This window comes from Enhydra lutris, unplaced genomic scaffold (assembly GCF_002288905.1).
Source record: "Enhydra lutris kenyoni isolate GAN:26980312 unplaced genomic scaffold, ASM228890v2 scaffoldscaffold21, whole genome shotgun sequence".
In the NCBI taxonomy this organism is placed as follows: Eukaryota; Metazoa; Chordata; class Mammalia; order Carnivora; family Mustelidae; genus Enhydra; species Enhydra lutris.
This window is the reverse complement of record NW_019154105.1, coordinates 11,255,153-11,282,330: the sequence shown is the minus strand read 5'-3', so window position 1 is coordinate 11,282,330 and position 27,178 is coordinate 11,255,153. Positions and strand designations below refer to the sequence as shown.

General features: G+C 39.9%; 1 protein-coding gene across 8 annotated transcripts in view; it reads left to right on the top strand.

Annotated features, from left to right (window-relative positions):
* Nucleotides 1-27,178, top strand: part of LOC111148935 (RUN and FYVE domain containing 3) — an 81,401-nt gene that overhangs the window by 43,094 nt on the left and 11,129 nt on the right. For 5 of the 8 annotated variants that reach the window (XM_022505751.1, XM_022505752.1, XM_022505753.1 and 2 more), the window contains 11 exons: nucleotides 7,656-7,829; nucleotides 8,576-8,693; nucleotides 9,543-9,644; nucleotides 11,166-11,289; nucleotides 13,115-13,176; nucleotides 14,660-14,725; nucleotides 15,940-16,009; nucleotides 19,082-19,174; nucleotides 20,703-20,786; nucleotides 22,788-22,955; nucleotides 23,844-23,941. In XM_022505751.1, coding sequence (XP_022361459.1) covers nucleotides 7,656-7,829; nucleotides 8,576-8,693; nucleotides 9,543-9,644; nucleotides 11,166-11,289; nucleotides 13,115-13,176; nucleotides 14,660-14,725; nucleotides 15,940-16,009; nucleotides 19,082-19,174; nucleotides 20,703-20,786; nucleotides 22,788-22,955; nucleotides 23,844-23,941 — 1,159 coding nt within the window. Of the gene's footprint in view, nucleotides 1-7,655; nucleotides 7,830-8,575; nucleotides 8,694-9,542; nucleotides 9,645-11,165; nucleotides 11,290-13,114; nucleotides 13,177-14,659; nucleotides 14,726-15,939; nucleotides 16,010-19,081; nucleotides 19,175-20,702; nucleotides 20,787-22,787; nucleotides 22,956-23,843; nucleotides 23,942-25,760; nucleotides 26,224-27,178 lie in introns of those variants that run through there. The other 3 variants (XM_022505756.1, XM_022505759.1, XM_022505758.1) reach the window with 1 other exon arrangement.

Below are 27,178 nucleotides of genomic sequence, written 5' to 3'. Positions count from 1 at the left end.
TCAAGCACATTAAGATTGGTGGATATAATCTTCTGATGATAAAGCTTGATTTTAGCACAGTACAGCTTTGATTATGCTATCCAAGGAAAGGCAGCAGTGAAGTAAATTTGTTGTTAAATTTTCTCAACTTCTAAAAATACATACATACATACATACATACATACATACATACAATTTTCTCAACTTCTTTAAGATTTCGACCCAGAGAAGATTTTACTGAAGTGAATTTCCTCTTTGGTACTCTAAGTAGAAGTGTGTATGATATTTGGAATGGCATTAAGGAGAATAGATCGATAAGATAGCCTGCTTTTCCCTCTCCCACTCCCCCTGCTTGTGTTCCTTCTCGCTATGTCTCTCTCTATCAAATAAATACATAATTTATTTTTTAGTGATCTCTACATCCAACATGGGACTCAAGCATACAGCCCTGAGATCAACGGTCACGTGCTCTACCAGCTGAGCCAGGCTCCCCATCTATTGATTATTTTCAAATGAGGACTGAATAAAAAGCTCATGATCCTCTTGTACAAATAAGTGTCATCAGACTAGTTAAATGGTGGTTTGGGGGGTTTTTTGTTGTTGTTTTTAAAGATTTTATTTGTTAGAGTACGAGCTGGGGGAGTGGGAGGCTGAGGGAGAAGCAGGCTCCCCGCTGAGCAAGGAGCCCAATGCAGGACTCAATCCTAGAACCCTGGGACCATGACCTGAGCCGAAGGCAGATGCTTAACCAACTGAGCCGCCCAGACATCCCTAAATGATGTCGTATTACAGGATCTTTTCGGTGCTTTCAGTAATTTCTTTCACTATCAAGGATAACTCATTTTACACCCAATTTCATACTCTAAGAAATATTACAGAAAAAATCCAAAATAGATTTATTTAGGAATTATTGGTCTTCAGACATTCTGAGCACAGAGTAAGCTTTCCTCTCTGTACCTTTCTGTTAGTCATTTTTAATCTCATACTAATGTTCTTAGGTATCTTGGGAAAAATTCTTTATGACCACTTTTGTTTCTCACATAGGATAAATTTTTGATCTATTAGATAACCAAGAAGTTCTAAAAAGTAACTGCTTGTGCATACAAATTATTCCCACCTTGCCAAAAATTGGGCACAGTATAATAATATTAACATATGTTAAATATAACTTAACTTTTCTTCAACTATTCATAAAACATTTCAGAATTTCTCTCTATGAATATTAGCCATTGCACTAAAGAGACAAAATGGGGTCTTGGTCAGATGATGGGTTTGCAGAATGGTGTGACCCAGTGTCACTCTTAGCTTTGTGATTTTGGGTTCACTTTTGTCATCTCTGTTAACTAAATGAGCCTCATTACTCTGTAAAATTCATTAAAATTCCTCATATGGAAATCCGCATTCTTGAAGAGCTATAATGAAGATCTAGATGTTCTGGAAAGAACTTCGGTTTGCAAATCAATTTATATGCTTATTATTATAACTGGAGTCATTTTTGCACAGTTTCTTCAGTACCCTGCTCCTGCTGCGTTCCCCACCCAGGTGCTTTGTGTCACCATCTGTCTGCCCACCAAAACTAGACACGTAGAAGTTACTCTCCATACTTCCTCCTTGATACATTCTACCCCTAGAACGTCTCCGAAAGCTAAATCCCTCTTCTCCGCACAGCAGCGGCGGACCGCTCTAGTTCACCCCTTCCTCATTTTCTCCCCAGCTTTTGTGTTAGAACCTTACTTGCTCCACAGCTCTGCGGTCCTGCACCCTTCCAGGCCGCCGTCTACACGGCTCTGGGAGCGGCTTCTCTGAAACTCAAATCTGTGAGCTACACCTCTCATTAAAATCTTGGCTGACTTTAAGGTAAAATCAAGACCTTAACCAGGACCCTTAGAAATCTCTCCTTTACCTGTTTCCCTCATCTCTTCTCACAGCATTTACTCATGTGCACCGTAAACTTCTGACATGTTTCCCATTTTATTTTTCGTAGTGGGCCAAGTTCTTTCATACTTAGGTGCCTTTGCCCGACCTGTTCCTTTCATCCTGCTCCCTTCCTAGCTCTACGCCTACCCCTCCTTGTCTGACTCCTCCTGTTACTGAAATACATGGCACCTAATGATTTACTTTTTTTTTTTTAATTTTTATTTATTTATTTGACAGAGAGAGATCACAAGCAAGCAGAGAGGCAGGCAGAGAGAGAGGGGAAGCAGGCTCCCCACTGAGCAGAGAGCCCTATGCAGGGCTCGATCCCAGGGCCCCGAGACCATGACCTGAGCTGAAGGCAGAGGTCTAACAGTCTGAGCCACCCAGGCACCCTGGTGATTCACTTTTTTAAAAAAGATTTATTTATTTATTTTAGAGAGAAAGTGTGCAAGCGGGGGATGAGGCAGAGGGAGACGGAGAATCCTCAAGCAGACTCCCCGCTGAGCACAGAGCCCCATGAGGGGCTCGGTCCCAGGACTCTGAGGTCATGACCTGAGCCAAAATCAAAAGTCGGCCACTTAACCCACTGAGCTACCCAGGCACCCCCCAATGGTTTCTGTGTATTAATCTTGTACTGTGCTACTTCTGCAAGTTATTGCATTTTTGTACAAATTCTGATCATTTGATTTTCTGGATGTAAAATGAGATCATATGAGAGCAGTAATATTTGATGAAGTTCCACAGGTTCTGTGCTTCTAGTTTCTTTATCTTCTTCACTTGTGTTCCTCCACCACCCTCAGTACAGTGTTAAGTAATAGCCATGTTAATGGATATTTCTTAATTTCCTTAAAGTGCTGCAGAGTGGGGGCACCTGGGTGGCTCAGTCGGTTGAGCGGCTGCCTTCCGCTTGGGTCATGATCGCAGGGTCCTGGGATCGAGCTCTGCATCGGGCTCCCTGCTTAGCGGAGAGCCTGCTTCTTCCTCTTCCTCTGCCTGCTGCTCTGCCTACTTGTGGTCTCTCTCCATCTCTCTAATAAATAAATAAATAAAATCTTTTAAAAAAATGCTGCAGAGTGAATAAACATTTTATAAGCTAAAAACAAAATAGCCTTATCCTCTGAAAACTTAGATCCACATACTTTGCCCTTTAAATATGAAGGGAAAGGGGACGGGTCAGGTAGCTTTCTTCTGTAAATGTTCCTGTCATGTCCTGTGTATACTTTTGTCGGTGTTCTTACTGCAGTACATTTGCACTGCTTCTCAAACTTGTACACATCCAGCGGCAGAGGAAGTTGTAATAGGACTTACATACAACCTGCCGGATACTTTGCATCAGTATCACATCTAGTATTTTAGCCTTAAATACATAGAACTTATATTTGAGTCCATAGAAAGGGTATAGTTGATCTAATATAAAAACATTTTATTTGTCCTGGAATAAAATTGATCTTTGTCGAAGATGATAATGTTTATTGTGAAATTTCAGATTTTCTCTGTAAGCTGTCCTGTTTTGTTCTCCAGACATCTGTGTGCCCAACTTCGATAAATAGTAAGCACTTTGGTGTCAGGAACTAGGTCTTTCATCTCTGGAGTCCCAGCATTAAACATAGTATCTAATACCCAGTAGATGTTTACTGTTTATTGAAAAAAAAAAAAAAGAATGAATGAACAAAAGTTCAGTTTTGGAATAATATTGTTACATGTTAGCATTGTTAAACATTTTAATTGTAGATATTTTTCTCATAGAAAAATATAATGACACTGTGAAAGTCATGCATTTTTAAAAATCATTTTCTGGCCTATACAACATAACAAAACTTTAAAAAGAAATGTTTTATAGACGTGCCTGGGTGGCTCAGTTGGTTAAGTGTCTGTCTACCTTGGGCTCAGGTCATGATCCCAGGGTCCTAGAATCAAGCCCTGCATCAGGCTCCTAGCTCAGTGAGGAGTCTGCTTCTTCCTCTCTTTCTCCCCTTGCTTGTGCTCTCGCTCTCTCATTCTCTCTCTCACGCTCTCTCAAGTAAATAAAATCTTTAAAAAAAAAATTTTTTTTTAGGGGCGCCTGGGTGGCTCAGTGGGTTAAGCCTCTGCCTTCAGCTTAGGTCATGATCTCAGGGTCCTGGGATCGAGTCCCGCATCAGGCTCTCTGCTCAGCAGGGAGCCTGCTTCCCCCCTCTCTCTCTGCCTGCCTCTCTGTCTACTTGTGATCTCTCTCTGTCAAATAAATAAATAAAAATCTTTTAAAAAATTGTTTTATAGTTAAAAGTAGAAAATATACAGGAAAGATCACATTGTAAGTATTCAGTACGATGAATTTTCACACACTCAACTATTTTACGTAACTAAACCCATATCAAAAACCAGAACTTTACCTGCCCCTCAGAACTCCTTCCATGCTCTAATTGTGTCACTGAAACCCTTTTTAACAGCATTTATTCATTCTGCAAAATCATTTTATACTTGAGTGTGATTTAAGATAAGTAACAAACCAATTGTATAGAGTATTTTTTATTCCAATGACAGGTTAGTGATTTAGTGATCATTACTATTAGCCAACATTACAAAATGTAAAAAAGAAATAATATAAAGTACTATTTTCAGTAGTTTACTTTAGTACTAAATAGAAAAAGTAATTAAAATTATTTGTAATGCCCATACTCTTATATACTATTCAACACAAAAATTACGATAATAAGCATCAAGTAATAATCATTTTTAAAAAGCTTTTGCATTAAATAATTAATAATGAGCAGTTAATTCTTTTGAGCTATTGTGCCTAACTTTCAAATTACCCTGATTTTTGTTTGACCTTCTTTTGTTTAGAGTAATAGTTCTTAATGGGGAAGAAGCCCGATTTTGTCTCCCAGGAACAGGCATTTGGTATTATCAGGAGACAGTTTTTGGTTGTCGTAACTGGAGAGGGCTACTGACACCTAGTGGGTAAAGGCTTGGCTGCTGCTAAACTTAATTCACACAACAGCCCCCCACCAAAAAAGAATTATCTGGCCCAAAATGTCAGTAGTACTGAGGTTGAGAGCAATATTTTCTAAAGAATGAGTGGGTTGTGTTTGATGTAGATGGGTTCAAACAGGTTATAGCGCCATACTAGTAATGTACAGGGTATTAGGACTTTAATTTCCCTAGGCATTAGCTCATCTTTCTCCATAGCTTATTTACCAGACCCCAAACTGATGTCTTGAACATTCTGCTAATGATTCTAAGAAGAATGAGATGAGGCAATGTAGAAGTATAAATCCATCACCACTTCTGGCAAAAGTCTCAAATCCAACTCTCTGATGACATTTCCTTGTCATCTGTTGGGAGGCAGTAGAGAATCTAATTGCTCTCCGCAAACATTCATGCACACTCACACGCCTCTGTGCCATTCCTTCCATCCAGTGATTATGGGAGGTTGGAAACACTGGAGTGCAGGGTGCCCAAGTGGCTCAGTCAGTTAAGGGTCCAGCTCCTGATTTCTGCTCAGGCCATGATCTCTCAGGGTCATGAGATCGAGCCCTGCCTGGAGCTCTGCCCTCAGTGTAGAGTCTTGCTTAAGATTCTGTCTCTCCCTCTGACCCTCCTCCTGCTTGCTTGCAATTTCTCTCTCTTTACAGAAAGTATGTCTTAGAAACACTGGAGTGCACAGAAATGCCAGTAACAAAGTTGAAAATTAGTATCTGATAAAGCCGTTTTTTAGGGGGTTAGATTATTGTGTATTTCATTGTCACCTTGTAAATTTGTTCTGGTCTTGACAAGTTGACCTGCCCCGAGCGAAGAGCCACATTTGAGGCACGGCCTTAAAACATTTGTTGTGCAAGAAAGAATCAATGACAACATATACCACTTCTGACTTCTTAATGAAGCGTTTCTCTGAAAATATCTCAGAGAACACAACAAACCAAGATTTAAATAGTTGGGATTATAAATCTGCAAGTCCATAAACTTAATGAAAAGTAGCTTAGAATTTGGCATTTGATTCTGCTTATTCAACCATGAAAGCAGATACAATTGAAAACTTTTCATGAAGAAAATTAGGAACAAGTTGAATGAAATAATCTGTTTTATGTTGTAGCTTTTTTGTGTTATGGGTACATGGATTTTATTAGTATTTTTTGTCAACCAGGGAAGTGGTAAAATAGTTCATGGATGTCTGGGCCTTTTCTAGTTTTTAAAAATATGATACATTTGACCTTTAAGAGGATCCATTAACTTTCGTGTCAGATCTAGATCCAAATTGCCATTTATGAACTGTTTGGCCTTCAATCTGTTAACTCTGTGGGCCTGCTTTACCTCTAAAAGAAGGGACGATATTTAATGATGAAGTCACAAGAATTAAGTAAGATAGTCCTGTAAAAGAATGGCCAGCAGAGAGAAGGATAAATATCCGTTGGAGTCACTGGTTCATTTGTAAGTAGATTCTAATGGCCCAGAGCATAGGTGTCGGAGGCAGAGAGCCCTGGTTTAGACTCTGGCTTTGTTGTCTCTTGGTGGCTGGGCTCAGGGCCCAGCTTTACACTCTTAAGCTACATGAGTATGTTGGCGCTCTCGGTCACTGTCTCACGGCCTGGTGTAAGGAGGGATTGAAATCATAACCGCCGGGAGCAACCCACAGTACCTGGCACAGGGTAGGCACCAGCAAGTGGGAGTTGTGAGTGCCTGGATTGTTCTGAGTTCTGTCAGATAAAATGTGGTGCTTAGTCCCTTTCCTCAAGTAGCTTATCACACTGTATGCTGAGTCTCAAAACTGGGGGAGCTAATACTGTTAATTAGTTTATTTAGTAACGCTTAGTTTAAATAATAATGTAATTAGCATAAGTAATAATACTAATAATGTATATAGTGTATTTGGAACAAAGTCTAAGTACTTTTTTTTCCTACGTTGGCTGTAATTTTTAGAGCGCTTGACAGACTGTGGAGAAAGAGGGGGCAGGGCCAGGGTGGCATCATGGAGACTGGTGGGAAGGCTGTGCAGTAGTGGGCTGTGATGGGCACCTGAGTTAGGGTAATGGCAGGGCTGGTGGTGAGAGTATTAAGACTGTGCTGAAGACCTGAAATTGGATAAAATAAGTAATTTCACTGTTGCATCAAGAATATTCCTAAGGGGGGGCGCCTGGGTAACTCAGTTTGTTAAGCATCCACCTTCGGCTCAGGTCATGATCCCAGGTCCTGGGATCAAGCCCCGCATCGGGCTCCCTGCTCAGTGGGGAGCCTGCTTCTCCCTCTCTCTCTGCCCCGATTGTGTTCCCTCTCTCTCTGTGTGTCTCTCTCTCTGTCAAATGAATAAATAAAATCTTAAAAAAAAAAAAAAAAAGAATATTCCTGAGGGAAACTGGCATCTTTCTTTTTTTTTCTTTTCAAGATTTTGTTTATTTATTTGACAGACAGAGGTCAAAGTAGGCAGAGAGGCAGGCAGAGAGAGAGGACGGGAAGCAGGCTCCCCACCAAGCAGAGAGCCTGATGCAGGGCTCGATCCCAGGACCCTGGGATCATGACCTGAGCCGAAGGCAGAGGCTTTAACCCACTGGGCCACCCAGGCGCCCCATGGCATCTTTCTTTTTAGCAGCAAGTAGAACTTGGCAGAGAATATAAACCGAACAATATAGTTTGGTGCCACTGTCTTCATTCTTAGTAAGATACCAGCAGCCCCACCGAGCGTTGCTCTTGTACCTTCGATGCTCATGTCAACACAGGGACATGCTGAATTTTTAAATGTGCTGTTTGCAGTAACCATGGTCCGTCCTCTCTCTCTTTGGCTGTAGATCCTAATTATCTCATGGCTAACGAACGCATGAACCTGATGAACATGGCCAAGCTGAGTATCAAGGGCTTGATTGAATCCGCTCTGAACCTGGGGAGAACTCTGGACTCCGACTACGCTCCCCTCCAGCAGTTCTTCGTGGTGATGGAGCACTGCCTGAAACACGGCCTGAAGGGTAGGCCATGGCCCCGGGATGCAGATGTGCGCACAGCTATATTCAGGCAGCACATTCCGAAGAAGAAAAGCGGTCTTTATGGAGCCCAAGAATAAGAGGCTTGAATTAGTAATACTAACCTACTAGAATGCCCCCTGGATGGGCACAGGGATGTGGTCGAATTAAAGAGCACACAGGGCTTATGAAACACTGATCTCTAAATTCTAGAGCTGAAACAGACATTACTAGTCCAGTATGGCCCTTCTGTTTGACAGGTGGAAAGAGGCCTAGAATGAGCGCTAACTTGCCCAAGGTCACACAGTGGACTCTTGCTTTTGTGCTCTTCCACTTAACCATAAGGTTTGAGGACAGGACCTGATCTTGTTCTCCTTGCTTTCTTTCCTGCTCCTTCCCCAGTATCTAACAGCCTGTTTCTGGACTATGTATTCTTTTCCATTGGACTGTTTTCCTCACTAATACCATGCAGCTTTAAGTACTATAAAATGTTTTATTATATCGAGTTAGTTATAAGTTCTTCCTGAAAGAGAAAGGACTGAGTCTTGGGAAGTGGAAGGTTTTTAATCATCACAAAACGTTACCTGTTCTGAAAGCATGAATAGTTTTAGAACTGTCTAATAATCTAGGACTAGTTCCCTGAGAAAAAGGATTGAACGGTTGAGAGAGAAGTGTGTGTACATGTTTGTGTGTTGAGAGCATGTTTATGTTGCAAAGAATATTAAAATACTGCTTTGTTTTTATCACCTTAGCTAAGAAAACCTTTCTTGGACAAAATAAATCCTTCTGGGGGCCTCTAGAATTGGTAGAAAAGCTTGTTCCAGAAGCTGCAGAGATAACAGCAAGTGTTAAAGATCTTCCAGGACTTAAGTAAGTTTAAGGTTGAATTCTGTTAGGAAAACATTCTTATTAACTATCTCCTTGAAGACTAAAGATAATGATGATCATAATAATTTATTTCATAACAATCCAAAAAGAAAACTCTATTTATGCATCAGAACTATTGTGAGAGAGCTGCTCATATCGAATATGAAGAGAAGTGTGCCTGTGAGGGATAATTATTATTAATTTTAAAGAGGTTGTATTCATGTTAAAAGACCAAACGTTTTCTTATCCTCTTAAAGCACTTGTGGGAATCATCAGTTCGAGTCTCAAGAAATTAGATCTAAAGAGGGAGCATGCTAGACATGACTAAGAGAAAGAATGTTTGAGAGCCAAGATCAAAACAGTTGTGAAGTGAACCTCAGCTACAGACACTGGGAACCTACCTCAGAACTTGAAAAAGAGTAGTAACCGTCTTACTAAGTTAGACTGGTCTAACTTTTATTAGATAGCGGCCTACGTGGACTGTGTCCACATTACTAGTATGTGGGTACTTACATGATCCACGCTAAGTCTCTGAGGATTTACGAATGCTAATGTGATGGAACATTTTCACTTGGGCCTCCCAGAGTATCTGTCTTCAGATCATAGTCTCATTCAGTAACTAATTCTTCACAAGAGCACTTGTTCCAAACACACACCCCCAGACCCACGAGCCCCTTCATTGCACCATTCACTCCACGCAGAATTCCTCACGTAGAAATGAGGTGGAGGAGATCGTAGGGAGCACCTCAGTGTGCATGTTCTACTGAGGACTATGAGCGAGAGGACGGGAATCTCTCCCACCGTGGCCCCAGCTCTGCTACTTTGAGTTGTTCGGTTCCTGTGTTTCTGTAGGACACCAGTAGGCAGAGGAAGAGCCTGGCTTCGTTTGGCATTAATGCAAAAGAAGCTCTCAGAATATATGAAAGCTTTGATCAATAAGAAGGAACTTCTCAGGTATGAACATCTTGTTAAACTTTGTTCTTTTCTTGCTGTGTTCTATATCGTATGAGGTCGAATCATAGAAATTTGCCATTTTCACAGATCAAAAACAGTTGATATCGTGGCAATTTCATGTAGCTCGACTAATACCTTCTCCCACACCTCACACATACACACTCAAGAACAGGTACTTATTTGGTACATATGTTCAGTCTGTCACTGTGGCACATATACAGGGCAGTCCAAAATGTGATAACCCCCCCAAAAACAAGAAAAGCTTTTGACGTCTTGGCATGTACCCAGGCTCAGTAAGCCAGGAAACTGACATGTAACATGAAATTTAGAAACAGCATACACGAAAAGATTTCCAGATGGATTATAGATACAAACAGGAAAGGGAAAACAGTAAAACTTTTAGAAGAAAATATAAGGTAGACACAATTTTCTTAAATAAGACATAAAAAGCTCTACTCCTAAAGGAAAAAAATTGATACATTTGTCTACATTAAAATGAAGAACTTCATTTATCAAAAGACACAAGGTTAAAAGGCAACTCGTAGAGTGAAAGATGCTATTTGTAATATATATCTTCAACAAATGATGCATATTCAGGGTATGCGAAGAACTTCTTTAATCCAGTAAGAAAAAGAGAGCCAAATAAATGTTAAAATGAGTAAAGGGTTTGAATAAGCATTTCACAAGAGAAAATCAAAATGGCTAGCAAACAGAAAAAAGCGGGGAAGGGGTCGTGGCTGCCTCAGTCAGTGGAGCATGCGACTCTTGATCTCGCCATCCTGAGTTCAGTCCCACATTGGGTGTAGAGCTTACTTTATAAATACGTATCGGGTTCATGGGTGGCTCAGTCGGTTAAGTTGCCTGAAGGTTTCGGCTGAGGTCATGATCTCAGCGTTGTGGGATGGAGCCCTGCCTCAGCCTCCACGCTCAGCAGGCGGTCTGCTTGAGGATTTCTCTCCCCCTCCCTCTGCCCCTCTCTTCACTCATAAGTGCATGTTCTCTTTCTCTCTCCCTCTCAAATAAATAAATCTTAAAATATATATGTACATGTACATATATACATACACATATATATATGAAGATACGTAAGTTCACTAGCTATCATGTAAATGCAAATTAGAATGGCAGTGTGGTAACACTATACCTCCACTTACAAATAAACCAGATCTCTGAGGCAAATTTTGAAAAACCAATTTTTTAAAGATGCTTTAAGATTGAAAAATTGTCCCTTGCATCTCAAATGCAAATAAATATATGGGAAAAGCATAAACAGTCACTTCAATGAAAGTATCATTCTCACCACTTTTCTTTCAGCTGGACTAATATCTAGAGTCCATTCATGCACGTATTGTCTAAAATAAACTATCCAAGCCATCTGTCTTTGGTTTTTTTTTTTAAGTTTTTTGCTATTATTTTGGTACCCATATTCAACCGTGAGGCCAGCATTTACTGCTCGTCTCAAGATTACATCATCGGATTCTTGAGGTTTTATTATTGGTATTGTGTGGATTTCACTTACAGTGAATTCTACGAACCCAATGCCCTAATGATGGAAGAAGAAGGAGCCATAATTGCTGGTCTCTTGGTGGGTCTGAATGTCATTGATGCCAATTTCTGCATGAAAGGAGAAGACTTGGACTCTCAGGTATGCAAAAGAGGCTCAGTCACCAAGCGTGTCTCTGAGCTCTGTTATCTCAGAATTTGGCTGGATCAGATTATACCAACCAAATTAACGGAAATTCTGTGAGTCATAAATCGGATTTTTACATTTTTGATGTGAATATAAGCAACTTACTTTTCCTTCTAACTTGACTCATTTATGTATTATGAATGTTTTTCACATTCTTGTCTTGATTGTAATCCCTGTCTAAAATATTTTGTACAGACTGGGGCTCCCAGGTGGCTCTGTCGTTAAGCGTCTCCCTTCGGCCCAGGTCATGATCTCAGGGTCCTGGGATCGAGCACCGCATCAGGCTCCCTGCTCAGTGGGGAGCCTGCTTCTCCCTCTCTCTCTGCCCCTGCTGTGTTCCCTCTCTCGCTGTCTCTCTCTCTCTCTCTGTCAAATAAATAATTAAAATATTTTAAAATAATAAAATATTTCTTACAGACTAAAATACACACAGAGAGACACAGGCTAAAATACATACACAGGGGGCGCCTGGGTGGCTCAATGGGTTAAGCCGCTGCCTTCGGCTCAGGTCATGATCTCAGGGTCCTGGGATCAAGTCCCACATCGGGCTCTCTGCTCAGCAGGGAGCCTGCTTCCCTTCCTCTCTCTCTGCCTGTCTTTCTGCCTACTTGTGATCTCTGTCTGTCAAATAAATAAATAAAATCTTTTAAAAAAAATAAAATAAAATACATACACAGGCGTGGCAGTTACGAATACAGACTAAAACTAAACTGTTTAGGTTCAGATTCTGCTGCTTTATTTTTTAGCTGAATAAATTTTGTAGTTAGTTTCTTGATGTGTCACGCTTCTTAGCTGTAATACAGGGAGAAAAAAAGAATTATCTGTTTCTATTTCATAGTGTTATAGTGAGGAATGAAAGAATTATTACATGTGATGCACCTCGTACAGAGCCTGGCACATATGAATTGCTCAATAAATAAAGCTATCACTTTCACTATGACTCTTTCTCACCCCTTCTCTGAAATACTACAGCAAATTTCTGTTACTTTATACTCTGAGAAAATGGAAAAGGAAGTAGGATATTTTGACCTCAATTTTAAAAGAGAAATAAGCTGAATAATAGCAGTCCTGAAAAATTTAGACATATTGCATCAATGAAAGTTTGGAAGAAGAAATACCAAAATATTATAGTGGTCCTCTCGGTGGTTGGGACTATGGGTATTTTGTATTACTTCCTTTTACTTACCTGCATTTTCTGAAACTTCTTTAAGGAAATATGCATTCTGTTTGTAATTAGAATTTTTAAAACATTATTCCTAAAAGTGAATAGGGATTCAGTAGCAGAATACTTGAGAGAAACCAAAGAGAAAGAAACTTTAAGCCTTAAATTTATAGTAAGCTTTCTGTTGACTTTCTTAGAGCCTTCTGTTGACTTGCACGACCTGGTCTTCTGGTCCTGTTGCCTTAATCTCGATTCTTTACTTACTTTCACCTATTCTCAAGTTCTTGATATAACAAAAGTAAAACATTACATTTTCATCAAAAAAATTTTTTTTTTAATTCAGTTAATTCATGACAGAGAGAGAGGCAGAGGGTGAAGCCATCTCCCCCATGGAGCAGGGAGCCCGATGTGGGACTCGATCCCAGGACCCTGGGATCATGACCCAAGCCGAAAGCAGATGCTTAATGGGCTGAGCCACCCAGGCACCCCATTTTCATCAAAAATTTCAAATAATGGCCATGACTTTATTGCTGTTTTGAATGCCCAGGAAGAGATATTATATTATGTCTTCAAAAAAGTATCTAATTTTATATTAAATTCTGAAAATTCTCTCTGTAGGTTGGAGTTATAGATTTTTCAATGTATCTCAAGGATGGGAACAGCAGTAAAGGTAGTGAAGGGTACGTACAGAGACAATTGAGTTTCTTTTTTCTTTAATGTTCTTTGATAGCATTTAAAGTTTACAACAATAGTGCTTTAACAGATTTGCTGAAAGAATTTCTGATGATATAGTTTTCATAGTCTTGTCAAAAAGAGCTGACTCTTGTGCCTGCTAAACCCTAGAAGAGGTTTTAGTGAAGTGATTTTCCTACTGTGTGGTTCAGGGGCTAATAAAATAAAGGGGTTTATAAAGGAATTCAGTGTTCCATCTCTTGAAGTAGTATTTGAAAACATAGTCTTCTTGATCAGGAGGATTGCCCTCTCGGTTTTGTTAAAACGTGAAATAAGAAACATGTATTATGGACTTATATGAAACGTTGACATTCCGGGTAGCAGAGTGAGGAGTATATGGGGACCTGCACTACTGTTTCAACTCTTGTAACAAATCTAAAATTATTTCAAAAAAGTTTTTGAAATATCCATATGGTCCTTAGAAATTAGACATCAGAAGTGTACTGCCTAATACTCTTTATAAATTTAGCAGTTGAAAGCACCATTAATCGGACATTCTTAACTTTGGACATTGAGCCAAGACTACATTGTTTTTTCTTTTAGTACTAGAGGTATGTGGCCTTGATTTCACTTTAATTGAAAAGTCTGGCTTTCTAACTTGGCTGTTACAAATTAGTTGGTTCCAGAAGTGAAATTCCTGTTTCCACTCTTTATTTTCTCATGTAACATTAAACACTTGATCTTTGTGAAAGCCTTTTATACCATTCACTTTGAAATAAAATCAACATTGAAAGGCAAAGATGTGGCCTTTGGGAATCACAATTATTATGCCAAAATCAGCTTAATTTAATTCCTGTGACAAATGGAAAATTGTTGTTATAAGGAGTACTGGCAAAACTTTAGCTAAATCCAGACCAGCAGGGAGCCACAACAAGGCCTCCAGCATCAGGGACAAGCAGCACCAGGAGGCCCACAAGAGACTCCTGGTAGCCCAGCGGGCAGCTTCCGTGAGGCAGAACTCATCCAGGGAGAGTGCGGACAGTATTGAGGTTTATGTCCCTCAGTCTCAAACCTGACTCTGAGACCAGGAAGCGGAAAGCAAATAATTTTAAATTATTTAAAAACTACACACACAAACTAAAAAAAAAGAGAGACAGAAAAAAAAAGCTATCAATTATGAGAAGAAAATTTTTATTTTTTAAATGCCTCTGATAGAATGTATAGAATGTAATGTCATACCTATAACCGAAATTATTAAGGTATATAAGCTGCAATAAAGGCCTTTTAATGTGGGGAATTTTTTGTTTCATTTTTAAGTATCTGAGTCTTTTTGGAGGCGTTATACATCAGGCTTGTCTTTTGGTTCAGTGTGTCTGTACTATGGTTTTCTTTCTGTGTTATATGAAAAGACTGGGGGAGGGGGATTTTGGTACTTCTAATGTTATTTATTTTATTTCTATTCCCCTCCCCACACGCTCCCCTCCCACCCAGAGATGGCCAGATTACTGCAATTCTGGATCAGAAGAACTATGTAGAAGAACTCAACAGACACCTAAAGTAAAGAATGAGTTAATACTTCTACTTTCCTGGGGATTCTGTTGTGAAGGAAAGGAAGAGTAAACAGTAAACTGATAAGCCATGAGGATCAATTCAGGCGATACTCAACAAAAATACGGACTTCCTGCTTGCTGGGCACTAAGCTAGGCACTAAATTAAATGTCGTTTAACTGTTTTGGTGACCTCTAGTGAAAGGCAGTATAAGATTAATATGTAATTATAACTCTAGTGATTAAATAATTATGTTCAAATTATGAATTATGTTAAGAATTCTTAAACATGTGACAAACATCCTCAGTTCAGTAGATCCAACCACATATTTCCAGATTGAGCTTGAGCAAACCACTTAGTTCCTTTAGAGTAGTTGTATCATGTTGGTCCCTTGCGTTTTTCATTTATACATTGAATTGATGGTATTAACTTACCCTCCCTTTACTATCACTAGCATTAATTTACCAAATACTCACTATTTTTCAGAACTGTCCAGAACATGAAACAGTCTGTTGATATTTTCAAGTATATTGGTGTTCTTGTTATGCTAAAGACTGTCAAATAATTCAGAAAAATTAATATACCCATTAACTATTTTTAATAATTCTCTTACAAAGGTAATTTAAGTAAAACCTATAGCATGATTATACCAGTATCAATATAAATATTGAGTAGTCTTGATTTCAACTAGAAAATTCAAGAACAATTTAAGTATATTTTCTCTGGGGACCAAGAACTAATAATGAGTACAGTGAATTACGGAGAAGTTGGTCAAGCAAAAATACACATTTGATAGTGAATTAAAAAATGTGAGTTACTCTTTTCATGCCTCAGTTTCTTTATCTATATTTAGGGATACCTGTTGCATAGGGTTGTTGAAAGGAGTAAATGAATAATGCAAATAAAAACATTTAGGAAAGTGCTTGGTGCATGGCAAGCCCTTGATTCAGGTAGCTTGTCATTATATGTACGTAAACTTTAAAGCTGAGAGTGCCCTGGATCAGCTCTTTTGTTTCATCCAGCAAGTGCTTTAGTGCAGAGCTCAGTGCCAAGGGTACAGCAGGTACGATCCACAGCCCCTTGGGACTGTCTTAGAGCCTGCAAGTCCACCGTGAGTTGTGGACATTAGGCGATGGGGTGATACCTGTGATGCATGTGTACCCGGGTAGGGCAGGATGTTCTGTTTTTCAGGAGAAATGGTTCTGTTTTTCTCCTCTTTACAGTGCTACGGTAAACAATCTTCAGGCAAAAGTGGATGCGCTAGAAAAATCCAACACTAAACTGACAGAGGAGGTGAGTGTTTTGGAAATGCTTTGACCGACATACAGTTTACTCATGTGCAGTAGTGGAAGCTCTTGTAGCTTGATACTCATCCTTTGCTCATTGAGCAGACATTTGGGTACTGCTTCTGTGCGAGAGCTACACAGTGATTTCTGGGTGCACTGATTGGCGTGTGCCAGACTGGCAAGCTCCCACCCTCATGGGCCTTATTTTCTCCTTGGGGTGGGAGGGTCGATAACCTACAGAGCGCTGGTCGGAAGGCCGGCAATCCCTGCTTGCGTGTCATGCTGCTTACGAGCCACGCACGGGAGTCAGTCGCTTGACCTCCGAGAGGCCTGGTTGCCTGCCCGGCAGATGAGGTGTTTACACTTTTCCTTTCAGCCTCATGGTTACTCTGAAGATCACAGAATATAGACAGGAAAACCCTTAGAAAAGTCCCCAAATTAAGAATAAAAATTAACCTTGTGCTTTGATTCTGATTAGTAAAGAAATTTTTTAACTTGTCAGTGGCTAAACTACATTTTTTTCCTTTTATAACATTAGATGTTTCTATGAAAAATCTTTTTTTTTTTTTTTAATTTATTTACTTGACAGAGAGCACAAGTAGGCAGAGAGGCAGGCAGAGAGAGAGGGGGAAAACAGGCTTCCCGCTGAGCAGAGAGCCGGACGTGGGGCTCGATCCCAGGACCCCGAGACCACAACCCAAGCCAAAGGCAGAGAGCCCCAACCCACTGAGCCACCCAGGCGCGCCTCTGTGAAAAATCTTAAATGAAATATTTCCAGTGGCAAAGACTTTATCTTATCTATATCTTAATCTGTTTCTTATTATAACTATCCTTTTACATCCCCTGGCTTACTTTTGGTTTAAATAGAACCAAGTTCAGGCAGCAGCAGGAAGATGCTGTTTCAACAGCTTTCTTCAGAACGTTTTCATTGTCGTAACTTTAAAACACCTTCCCTATTACTCAGCTCTGTGGGCTTCACTTTTGGACGTAGATTCTTAAATTATGTTAAAACTTAATGGAAGGACCCCTGGGTAGCTCAGTCGGTGAAACGTCTGCCTTTGGTTCAGGTCATGATCCCAGCCCACTGGCATCGCGTCCTGTATCTGGCTCCCTGCTCAGCCGGAGGCCTGCTTTTCCCTCTGCCTCTGCAGCTGGCCCTGCTTGTACTCTCTCGCTCTCTCTCTGTCAAATAAATAAATAAAATCTTTAAATTAAAAAAAAGAAAAAGTAATGGAAATGATCCTTAGGATTTTACCCTACAAAGCTTTTGAAATACTCTGATTAGAAATGTTGTCCTGTGGGCCACTTGCTCCTCTGTTGAGGCAATAGGGCACCGCAGGGAACCAAGGTCTCCGGAGCCGGTGGGCTACCTGCGTTCGTGTCCCAGCTCTGGCACTTGCTAGCTTTCTGATCCTGGCCAGTAACTTAAGCCTCTATTTCTTGGTTATCTTCTCTGTAAAATGGGAATGATAAAATAATAGTCAAGTTTTTGTGGGAATTAAATGGTGATACATAAGGACCCAGGCCAGTGCCTGATATTACCATAAGCGGCCAGTAAACATGGTCATTAATTTTATTCCCTCAGTCACAAGACTTGTCCTCCTGACCTAGATTTATTTTATTATTACCAATATTAATTAATTCATTTATGTACTTATTTTGCCAGTAACATTTAATTTCTTGAAACTTTGAATTTTTAGAGACAGGTAAGCCCTGTGTGTAGGCTTTATAAAGAAGCGATAAGACAAATTAGATCTGCCTTTTCCCATTTCCATCTATTTTGGATTTAAGAGGGCCAGTAAAAAACAAAAACCAAAACCCCTTTTTCCTCTCCTGAATTCTGAACCGGTCTGATGAAATGAGAAGAATTAAGCAGGTAAAGATATGTAAATACACACTTTATTACTGGTAAAGCTGAATTAGAAGACCTACTTGGATGTACAGCCATAGTTTCCTGATACTTTCTCTGATGTTAAGGTCTTGGGAGAACCCGTTTGAGGATGTGTCTGGATCTAGAAAGCAGGCACCCTTGTCCAAAGTTAACTTTTTTATGCACTGTTAGGCCCGTGGAGCAGAGAGGGCTTTATGGGCTTCCAGACTTCCCTCTGGAGAGCATGCCTGAGCCCTGGCTCCTCTGTACTTAGGCACTAGAACGGGAACCAAGCAGAACCTGTGCTTCCTGCTCGTGAGGAGATCATGTAAGGGGAGACTAGCCTGGCTGAGAGGAGCTGCTGAGTGTCCTTCCTCCTCTCCTCCAGGCTCTCCCGTGTTCTCTGGGGGGAATCCAGGTTAGCAGGTGTGGAAGAGGAAAAAGTGTCTGCACTTTCCTTTCCTCTCCTGTAGAGTACAGATATAAACGTCCCCCTGAGCATACACTGCTAGTAGTGTTACCTTACCTGTTCAGGCGCTGAAATGACAGATCTCTTCGATACTTAATGGCATCTTTTAGTGAGAACTTTGAAGTTCCATTTCTTTACTCTTAAAAATCATCTATCAAAGGTCTTACATAGGGTTTATGAGTCCCCAAGGCATGACGTGACCTCTTCATTAAACGTTTTAGAAACAGGTATTACAGCTAAGTATAAGTTACCCATGAGAACACCCTTGAGGTAAATAATCTTAAGTCAACATTTTGGTACTGAAAAGGAGTTTACACAAAAAGCAGCAATAGGAGATACTTTTTTTTTTTTTTTAAGATTTTATTTATTCATTTGACAGAGAGAGGGAGATCACAAGTAGGCAGAGAGGCAGGCAGAGAGAGAGGAGGAAGCAGGCTCCCCGTCAAGCAGAAAGCCCAGCGCGGGGCTCGATCCCAGGACCCTGAGACCATGACCTGAGCCAAAGGCAGTGGCTTGACCCACTGAGCCACCCAGGCTCCCCAGGAGATACTTTTTATTTTTATCTAACCTAGTTTAAAAATACTTTTCCTAATTTCCGATACAATAAACATTTTTATGCGATTACAGATAACCTTCTTTCCTTCTCTAAGAATACGCAAGCCTGAAAGTTATGTCCTAGCAGATCATGGATTATTTTATCCTATTTACCCTAAATTTTTTTTTTTTATTTTTTTCAACAGCTTGCAGTTGCAAACAACAGGATTATTACCTTACAAGAAGAAATGGAACGAGTTAAAGAGGAAAGCTCCTACATACTGGAATCCAATCGGAAGGTTAACCTTACTGGATTTATACAATATTCCTAGAAAGTGTGTTAACGTGGCAGGGCGGGTGGGGGAGAGGCTCTACTCTAGAGGACTGTTTGGAAGCATCAAGCACTTGCACTGTTTTTACCAAGATTCCCTGTAGAATCGCGTAAAGATGGAGCTTACATGGGTGTGAGGTTCTTCCTACAGACGCTCCCTGGCTTCACCTCTGTCTCTATCTGTTGAGAAATTTCAAGAACCGGTCTAATTCAGTGTCTTGTTATGGACTCATGATTTGTACTGTATTTAAGTGTTATGTTTATTATATTGAATATACTGTTGTTTTCAGGCCCTGTTACTACTTTGTAAGAAGTGTTTATTTAGTACCACTGGGAGTTACCATGTAAATGAGTTTTCTAGATAACTTGATCCCTTAAGGTATCAAACTTTTTATATATGTCTACACAGATATTTTTGCAAATCTTTTTTTTTTTTTTAAGATTTTATTTATTTATTTGACAGACAGAGATCACAAGTAGGCAGAGAGGCAGGCAAAGAGAGAGAAAGGAGGAAGCAGGCTCCCTGCTGAGCAGAGAGCCCGATGTGGGGCTCAATCCCAGGACCCTGGGATCATGACCTGAGCCGAAGGCAGAGGCTTTAACCCACTGAGCCACCCAGGCGCCCCGATTTTTTTGCAAATCTTTTAGGTACTGCACACTCCTAAGCAATCCTAGGTAGAGGACATGATGTAACACATTTAGCTGTTCATGATGACTGGAAGTCCTAATTACCAACATCGGCAATTCCATACTAAGTCATAACGACACCACTTATGGGGCTGTTGGAATTGATTGAGCTTCTAGCCCCTGTACTTAAATGTTTCCAGATTGCTCTGGGTGCTTTTTCTCTGCTTTCATGATCTGACATCTCTCACTTCTCATTGCTGTTGGTATTAGTGTCTCCCCACTGCCTTTTATCTGCATGCTTCTGTTCTTCTGTGATCTAGGAATCCACATCGCCATGGTTATTAAAATTGTTCCGCTAGAGTAAGCAGCTAGGCTCAGAGTGGGGACTAGAGTAGTTCTCTGTGAATAGTGGGTTTGACTTTAATGTGTGGGTATTGTGAAAACAACTGTGACTGCTCAGAATTTTCTGATGATGTACTTGTTTTTAGCTATGATCTCTCTGGGTGGTTGGAGACTCCAAGTGTGAGATCTCTGAAGAAGGAGTATATTACCGTTTGAACCTTTGGCCCAGTTCACATTTTACAGTGAATGCCACTTTGTATTTAGAAGCTGACTTTTAAGACTTCTTGCACCTGATATGATAACCTATCTTAGGACTTGAAACAAAATGACGAGAAAACCCAGTTCTTTTGAGAATTTTTTATTTACTAAGCCGCTTCATTTTCTTTGTTGTCTTTATTCATTGTTATACCTGCTTAGTTAAATATAAAATACAATCATTTTCCCTTACTAAATAGCAGTGTCAGCTAACTCTATATAGATTTTTTTTAATCCTTAAATATATGTACTATTTTGTTTATCTTTTCAAGGGTCCTAAGCAGGACAGAACTGCAGAAGGGCAAGCACTGAGTGAAGCCAGAAAGCATTTAAAGGAAGAGACACAATTGCGACTGGTAAACTTAACTTGTGTTCTAGTAGTTCGTAACCCATTCAACATAAAGGCCCACTTAGATGTTTGATCGTAACAGACCAGGCTCAGGAACATTAGTAGTGGGCCAACAAATTTTTGTAGATCCTAAAAAACTGTTTCTCACTCCTTTTTATTTTTAATTTTGAATATATTTATTATAAATATAATTAGACATAAAGGCAGATTTTCATATGGTTGCTTTTTACCTTCACTGGACATTACTTGCATAAAACACTCTTTTTTTTCTTTAAGTTTAATTCAATTAGCCAACATATAGTACATCATTAGTTTCAGATGTAGTGCTCAACACTCTTAATCAAAGATATTACCGTTTCTTCTGTAGGAAAGGCTTGCTGCTTATTGATGAATACAGTGGATTTTGCACATAGGAAACCTGTAGAATATTTCTAATTATCTGATTCAAATAAAATGGCATTGAGGAAGCCCTCTTAGCTAAGTCTTAGGGTGGACCTTTCCATGTCATAATATTTGCTAAAGAGAATATTGTCCGTACAGAGAACAATGATACTTTAGTTGCTTCGGTGACTTTTCTTTTTTAATTAAATTTTTTTAAGTATAGTTCACACAGTGTTACCTTAGTTTCAGGTGTATATTTCTCACTCTTTTTAGCCCATATTCCCTATAACGCTTTCCCAGTCCACTTTCTGAGTATGACTATTCTCAATAGCCAATGGGATTTTGCCAATTTTTTTTTCAGTTTTATAGTTTGTGTTACGAGAACATTACGCATACGGAACCTACTGTTTTAAACTTGGTGATCCCCATTCCTACCCCAGTCCTCATCCTGCAAAGATTCTGTTATGTCTCCTTGGAGGATGTATGTGTGTGTGTATAAATGTGTAATAGTGAATAATACTCCTGTAATAGGTTTTAGCCAAGGATTAGTACATTGATACATCCCAGGTATTGGTAAATGAACTCCTCCTGCAGTTGTGATGATCCGAGAAACGAAAGGATCTCCCCCCACCAACAGTGTCTCTGAAAGTAGGAAGAAGCTGAAAATAAAGGTGATTCGGTTTCTAAAAATTATGACCACGTAACAGTGTATAGAATAGAATTTCACATGTTCTGAGCAAACAGGAATATAATTTTAACATCCTTGAATTATCACTTTCCTTCTATGTGTTTATGAATTAGATCTCAGAACACTTTCTATGAGGAAGATCCTAGAAATAACCCATGTCAGCATTTCAGAAGCAATCTGATTGAATCAAGCTAACCGTGCACAGAGGGACACCTCAATTACGTGGCACATGTATCTTAAAAATCTGACACAAAATTTTCCACATGCTTTTGTCACAAAAAGATACTGGTTTATTCAGAAAGGAAAGAAACCAAGCAAGTTCCTAGATACGCCCCAGGGAAGAGAATGGATGGAGAAGGAAATTCAGGTCTTTGTAACTTTGATCCTCCAAATCATGTTGCAGTAATAATGATTGGACCAAAAAAGGGGGTTCATGTTACGTGATTATAAAAATTCAGTTACCATATCGATCATTTTCACTTACTGAGATGTTTACCCTCGAGACCCAGAGTATCTTTCGGGCTCCTTGGGCTCTTGACGACATCAACAACATCCAAATTGAAGAGAATTGCAAGTGCTTCGTTCAGCGCTGGCTAGCGGAGCACGTTATGTACGTTTCTGTGATAGAACATGACATCAGTTGTCTCGCTGTAATGAAGTGCCTCAAGTATGTGTGTATTTCAGACATATTAAATAGCACTGTCTCTGGCCTACCAAGTTTTTGGGATTTGTAAATTAGCGAATAAATGATCTATTTTTTAATGATCCTAATTATTATTCCTTTGTTAATATCTCTGCATTGAATGATAGCTTGTAGCTATTTTGCCCGAATATTCAGACCTGAGAGTGTTGGAGTTTACACCTTTTCCTGTGGAATTTCATAGTTTGTCCTTCATTGAGGAAAGAGAAAATAAGCAGTTTGTTTACCTTTGGGGGCAGGATGTGGAGAAAGAACTGGAGATCCAGATCAGCATGAGACAGGAGATGGAGTTGGCTATGAAGATGCTGGAGAAGGATGTCTGCGAGAAACAGGACGCCCTGGTGTCTCTGCGGCAGCAGCTGGATGACCTCAGGGCTCTCAAGCATGAACTTGCCTTCAAGCTGCAGGTAGGGCCAAGAAGAAGAACACACTCACTGGCTCTGTAAGCTCCCAGGGTTCCCTCTGCCCCTCTGGTATCTCTGGAATCACGCTTGACGTCCAAGAGGGAAGACTCACGTCGCATTTGGAGGCTGGCGGCCAGTAAACCGCTGTAGAGATCAGACGGCGTAGGATCCTGTGCTGCTCTGGAAAGCCATAGCTCCTTTTCAGATTCTGGTGGGGAAAGAGGTCTTTTTTATCCTGTAAGATAATCTCTACACTCCAGCCTCCCCTGTCAACTGAGCTATATATTCCATTAGCTTTTTTTTTTTTTTCATTCTTTATTTAAATTCAATTTTTAACATACGGTGTACAAGTAATTTCAGTAGACTTCAGTGATTCGGCAGTTGCACATAACACCCAGTGCTCGTCCCATCAAGTGGCCTCCTTAATGCCCATCACCCAGTTACTCATCCCCCACCTCAGTTTGTTTCCTAGAGTTAAGTATCTTTCATGGTCTGTCTCCCTTTCTGGTTTCATCTTATTTTATTTTACCTTCCCTTCCCCTATGTTCATCCTTTTTTTTTTTCCCTTAAATTCCACATGGAAGTGAAATCATGTACTTGTCTTCTTCCGATCACCTTACTTTGCTAAGCAACACACCATTAGTTCTTACACTGAAATGATAAACTGATGAGCCTCGTAATGTTCATTTCTGTGACAAAGCTGCACATAGCAATACTGATTTTAAACGTTGCATTTTGTTTTTTCCCCATTTGGAAATTAACTGATAGACAAATATATGAGCAGTTCTGTTTCTCTGTTTCACACTTACCATTAGGTTCAGAAAGCCGTGTGTAATTTATTTCAGGATTTTATGTTCTATGTACATCACTCATATTTCTTTTCCATAACAGAGTTCAGACTTAGGAGTAAAACAGAAAAGTGAACTAAACAGTCGTTTGGAAGAGAAGACTAATCAGATGGCCGCTACCATCAAACAACTCGAACAAAGGTAAAAGTGCTATTTCTTGAGTGAAACATCTTGAGCTTTCCGTGCTGGAAGGGAAGAGGATGCTATGCACTTGGCAGACAAAGTGTATGAAATTCTCCCAACTTAACGCCAGACATGCTAGTAGAAAGCCAGTTAAATTTTGTGTTTCTCTAAGATGTCACTGAAAACATTTTTAAGAAACCTCAGGCCCTCCTGACTGTTTTGAACAGCAGAACAGTAATCCTCTTACATGATCCCATTTCGGTGTCATGTTGGAAGAGGGAGGCCCACAGGATGAAAGCACTTTTTAAAATTTTTTTTAAAGATTTTATTTATTTTTGTGAGAGAGAGAGCAAAGTCAGACACGCACAGTTGAGGGGGGGTGCGGGGGAGGGAGAGGTAGGCTCCCTGCTGAGCAAGGAGCCCTATGTGGACTCTATCCCAGGACCCTGAGATCATGACCTGAGCTGAAGGCAGACTTTTAACTGACTGAGCCACGCAGGTGCCCTGAAAGTACTTTTAAATATGCTCGCAGTTTTTGTTTTATTCTGCGTCACCAAATTCTTGGAACGTGCTGGTGCTAGTGACGCTGGGATACCGAGGGCCCTTGTAACACGTGAACGCCTTTCTCTCCTCCCTCCCATCTCCCTTTTCTCTCCCCTTTCTCCTGAGCGGTTCTGCAGTGTCCACTGTCACCCTGCCCACAATCTTAGATCTGTCCGTCTCCAGCTCTGTCCTCCTCTGAAAACCCAGTCTTGGGTTTTCATCCTCTGACCAGCTGTTTCCGTCAGGTACCTACAAGTCAGTCTGCCCAAAACACACCCTCTCCCGGTGCCGCTTTTGTTTCTCCTTGGCTGAAACCACCTGTTTTCTTCATGGTGACTCAGCTGCCAAGAGAAATGGCCAAGATTTCAAGACTGAAGGAGCCACAGCACCCATGGTCACTCTGCGTGGCCAGTGTGGGTTGCCACTTCGAATACCACTGATGACCCTTCTTTTACTTGAGCCGCGTTGACTGCAGGCCCCTGCGCGCGCCTGCACTTTCCCCACCTGTTCCTTGCCCAACAGCCCCACCGGTTAGGAAGGCCCTTCCTCTTCTCGCTGCCTTGTTCTTCAGTCCTTTTTTTACCTTCAGGCTCCAAAGCCACCACCTCTCCTAAGCTTCCTCTGATGATGCTTCTCAGATTAATCTACCCATTTGTCCTTATTGGAATTCCCATAGCCTTACATCCACACCTGTCCTTAATGCTTCCTTGTCACCTTCTGCTTCACGTTCCAGCCCTTTATATATGTATCATCTGATGAGAGTGTGAATTCCTCCAGGTTACTTAATGAATTTTTTAAGTTCCCTCATTGGATCTGTCTTAGTGCCATGAACACACAAGGAATTCATTTAGCAGATGCATGAATGAACAGATGAGTGGATGACTTCTTTTATTCAGATAAATCTTGACCAGGAAGGGTCCTGAATGGCACTGAATATTAATGGTAACTCACAAGTTAATTGCAAATCAGTAAATAAGTTTGAAGCTTCTGATTTGGCTGATTTTAAATAAAAAGGTATCAGTCTATCCAGAAAGTTCTCTAAGTGCTTGCTCATAGCAGTTATATGTTTATGATTTAACAAATTAATTTTGGTGTTCATAAATTGGGTTTTTGAACTGTTGCATAGAATTATTTTTTAATAGTTTTTTGACTTGGCATTTGAAGTAGACAGAACTAAAATAATGAGTTCTTCAAGTATTAAGCTGACTTATTCTCTTGCTATTTTTGTCTTTCCCGTTTATTCATTCTCTCATTCCCCTTTCACTCCATTTTTGTTTTTATTTTACTAATTTAGTGAAAAGGATTTGGTGAAACAGGCAAAGACCTTAAATAGTGCAGCAAATAAACTGATCCCAAAACATCATTAGGCATTTTGCATTTCGTCACCTCGCAAGTCTGATGTACAACTTAATTGTAAAGAAAGAAATCTGAAAGTTATTTCATTTAAGCTCTGATTCTACATAAAATGTCACCAAAAATCAACTCTGAATTTGTTGGACTTAAAAAACAACAACAACAACAACAACAATTTGATATCTAGGCCATGGGTTTTTTTCTTCTTCTTTATTTTCTCCCTAGAGTTAGAACATTTAGTGTAAGTTCTTAATTAATTGCCAAATAAACTTCAAGAAATTACTTTGTTGACCAATAAACACACCATTAAAAAAAAAAAGGTTGAGTTGACCAATAAATAAACACCATTTAAAAGTCGACCAATAAATAAACACACCATTAAAAAAAAAAAAAGGTTGAGTTGACCAATAAATAAACACCATTTAAAAGTTGACTAATAAATAAACACACCATTAAAAAAAAAAGGTTGAGTTGACCAATAAATACACCATTAAAAAAAAAAAAAGGCCTAGGGAATGGACACTCTGTGCATCTTTTATTGATGCCTTTACAGCTCAGTCTCAGACAGTACCAGATTCTAGGTGCGCTGTCCATGCCAGAGAGCCTGCTCTGCCATTGCGATGTAATGGACTGGAGGTGACAGCCCTACGGACTTGGACTCTTCTAAAGTAGCTCTGTCTCCTAGGCCACGTCCCCTCCCCACGTTCCTTGTGTAGGTTTACTCCCCAAGCCACAGATAAGTACTTAGCATTTCACTACAGTTCTGTTCTCCGTAACCAAGATTGCTTGCAACTTTTTTGCCTTAGTGACTTTGTGGGGGGGAAACAAACCCGCATCCTTATATTTCTTTAAAGTTCGTAGAGATAAAGTTAGTGATTAGGTAACTTACGATAACATAATAATGTGGAAGCTTGGAAAACCCTCCTAATATTCGCCATCTTCTACCTCTGCCATTTTCCTGCAATTCCACTTCCTATTTAGGTAGCTCAGAGAGAATAATTTTAATGAAAAAACTCGTCTCCTATAAAAACAAAACACAACACAACACTACACAATTTTCAGATCTATCCTGCTTTTCCTTTTGGAGTAAAGACAACAAGGTATAAACATAAGTGATGGTTTCCCACCTGTCATTTCTTGCTAGAAACATTTACTTAAGAGTTTCTATTACTTTCTGTTCCGATGGGGATTTGCTAATGTCTCTGGGAAACTAACAATCTAATTATTAGAAAACCATTTCAGCGTAGGAAATAGATACATGATAAACTCTTTATTATTATTTAGTCTAAAAATAAAAATTTCCTGTAGATCTCCATACATAGTAATTAGCAGGGCTTCTTTTTCTAAGTGACCACAGAT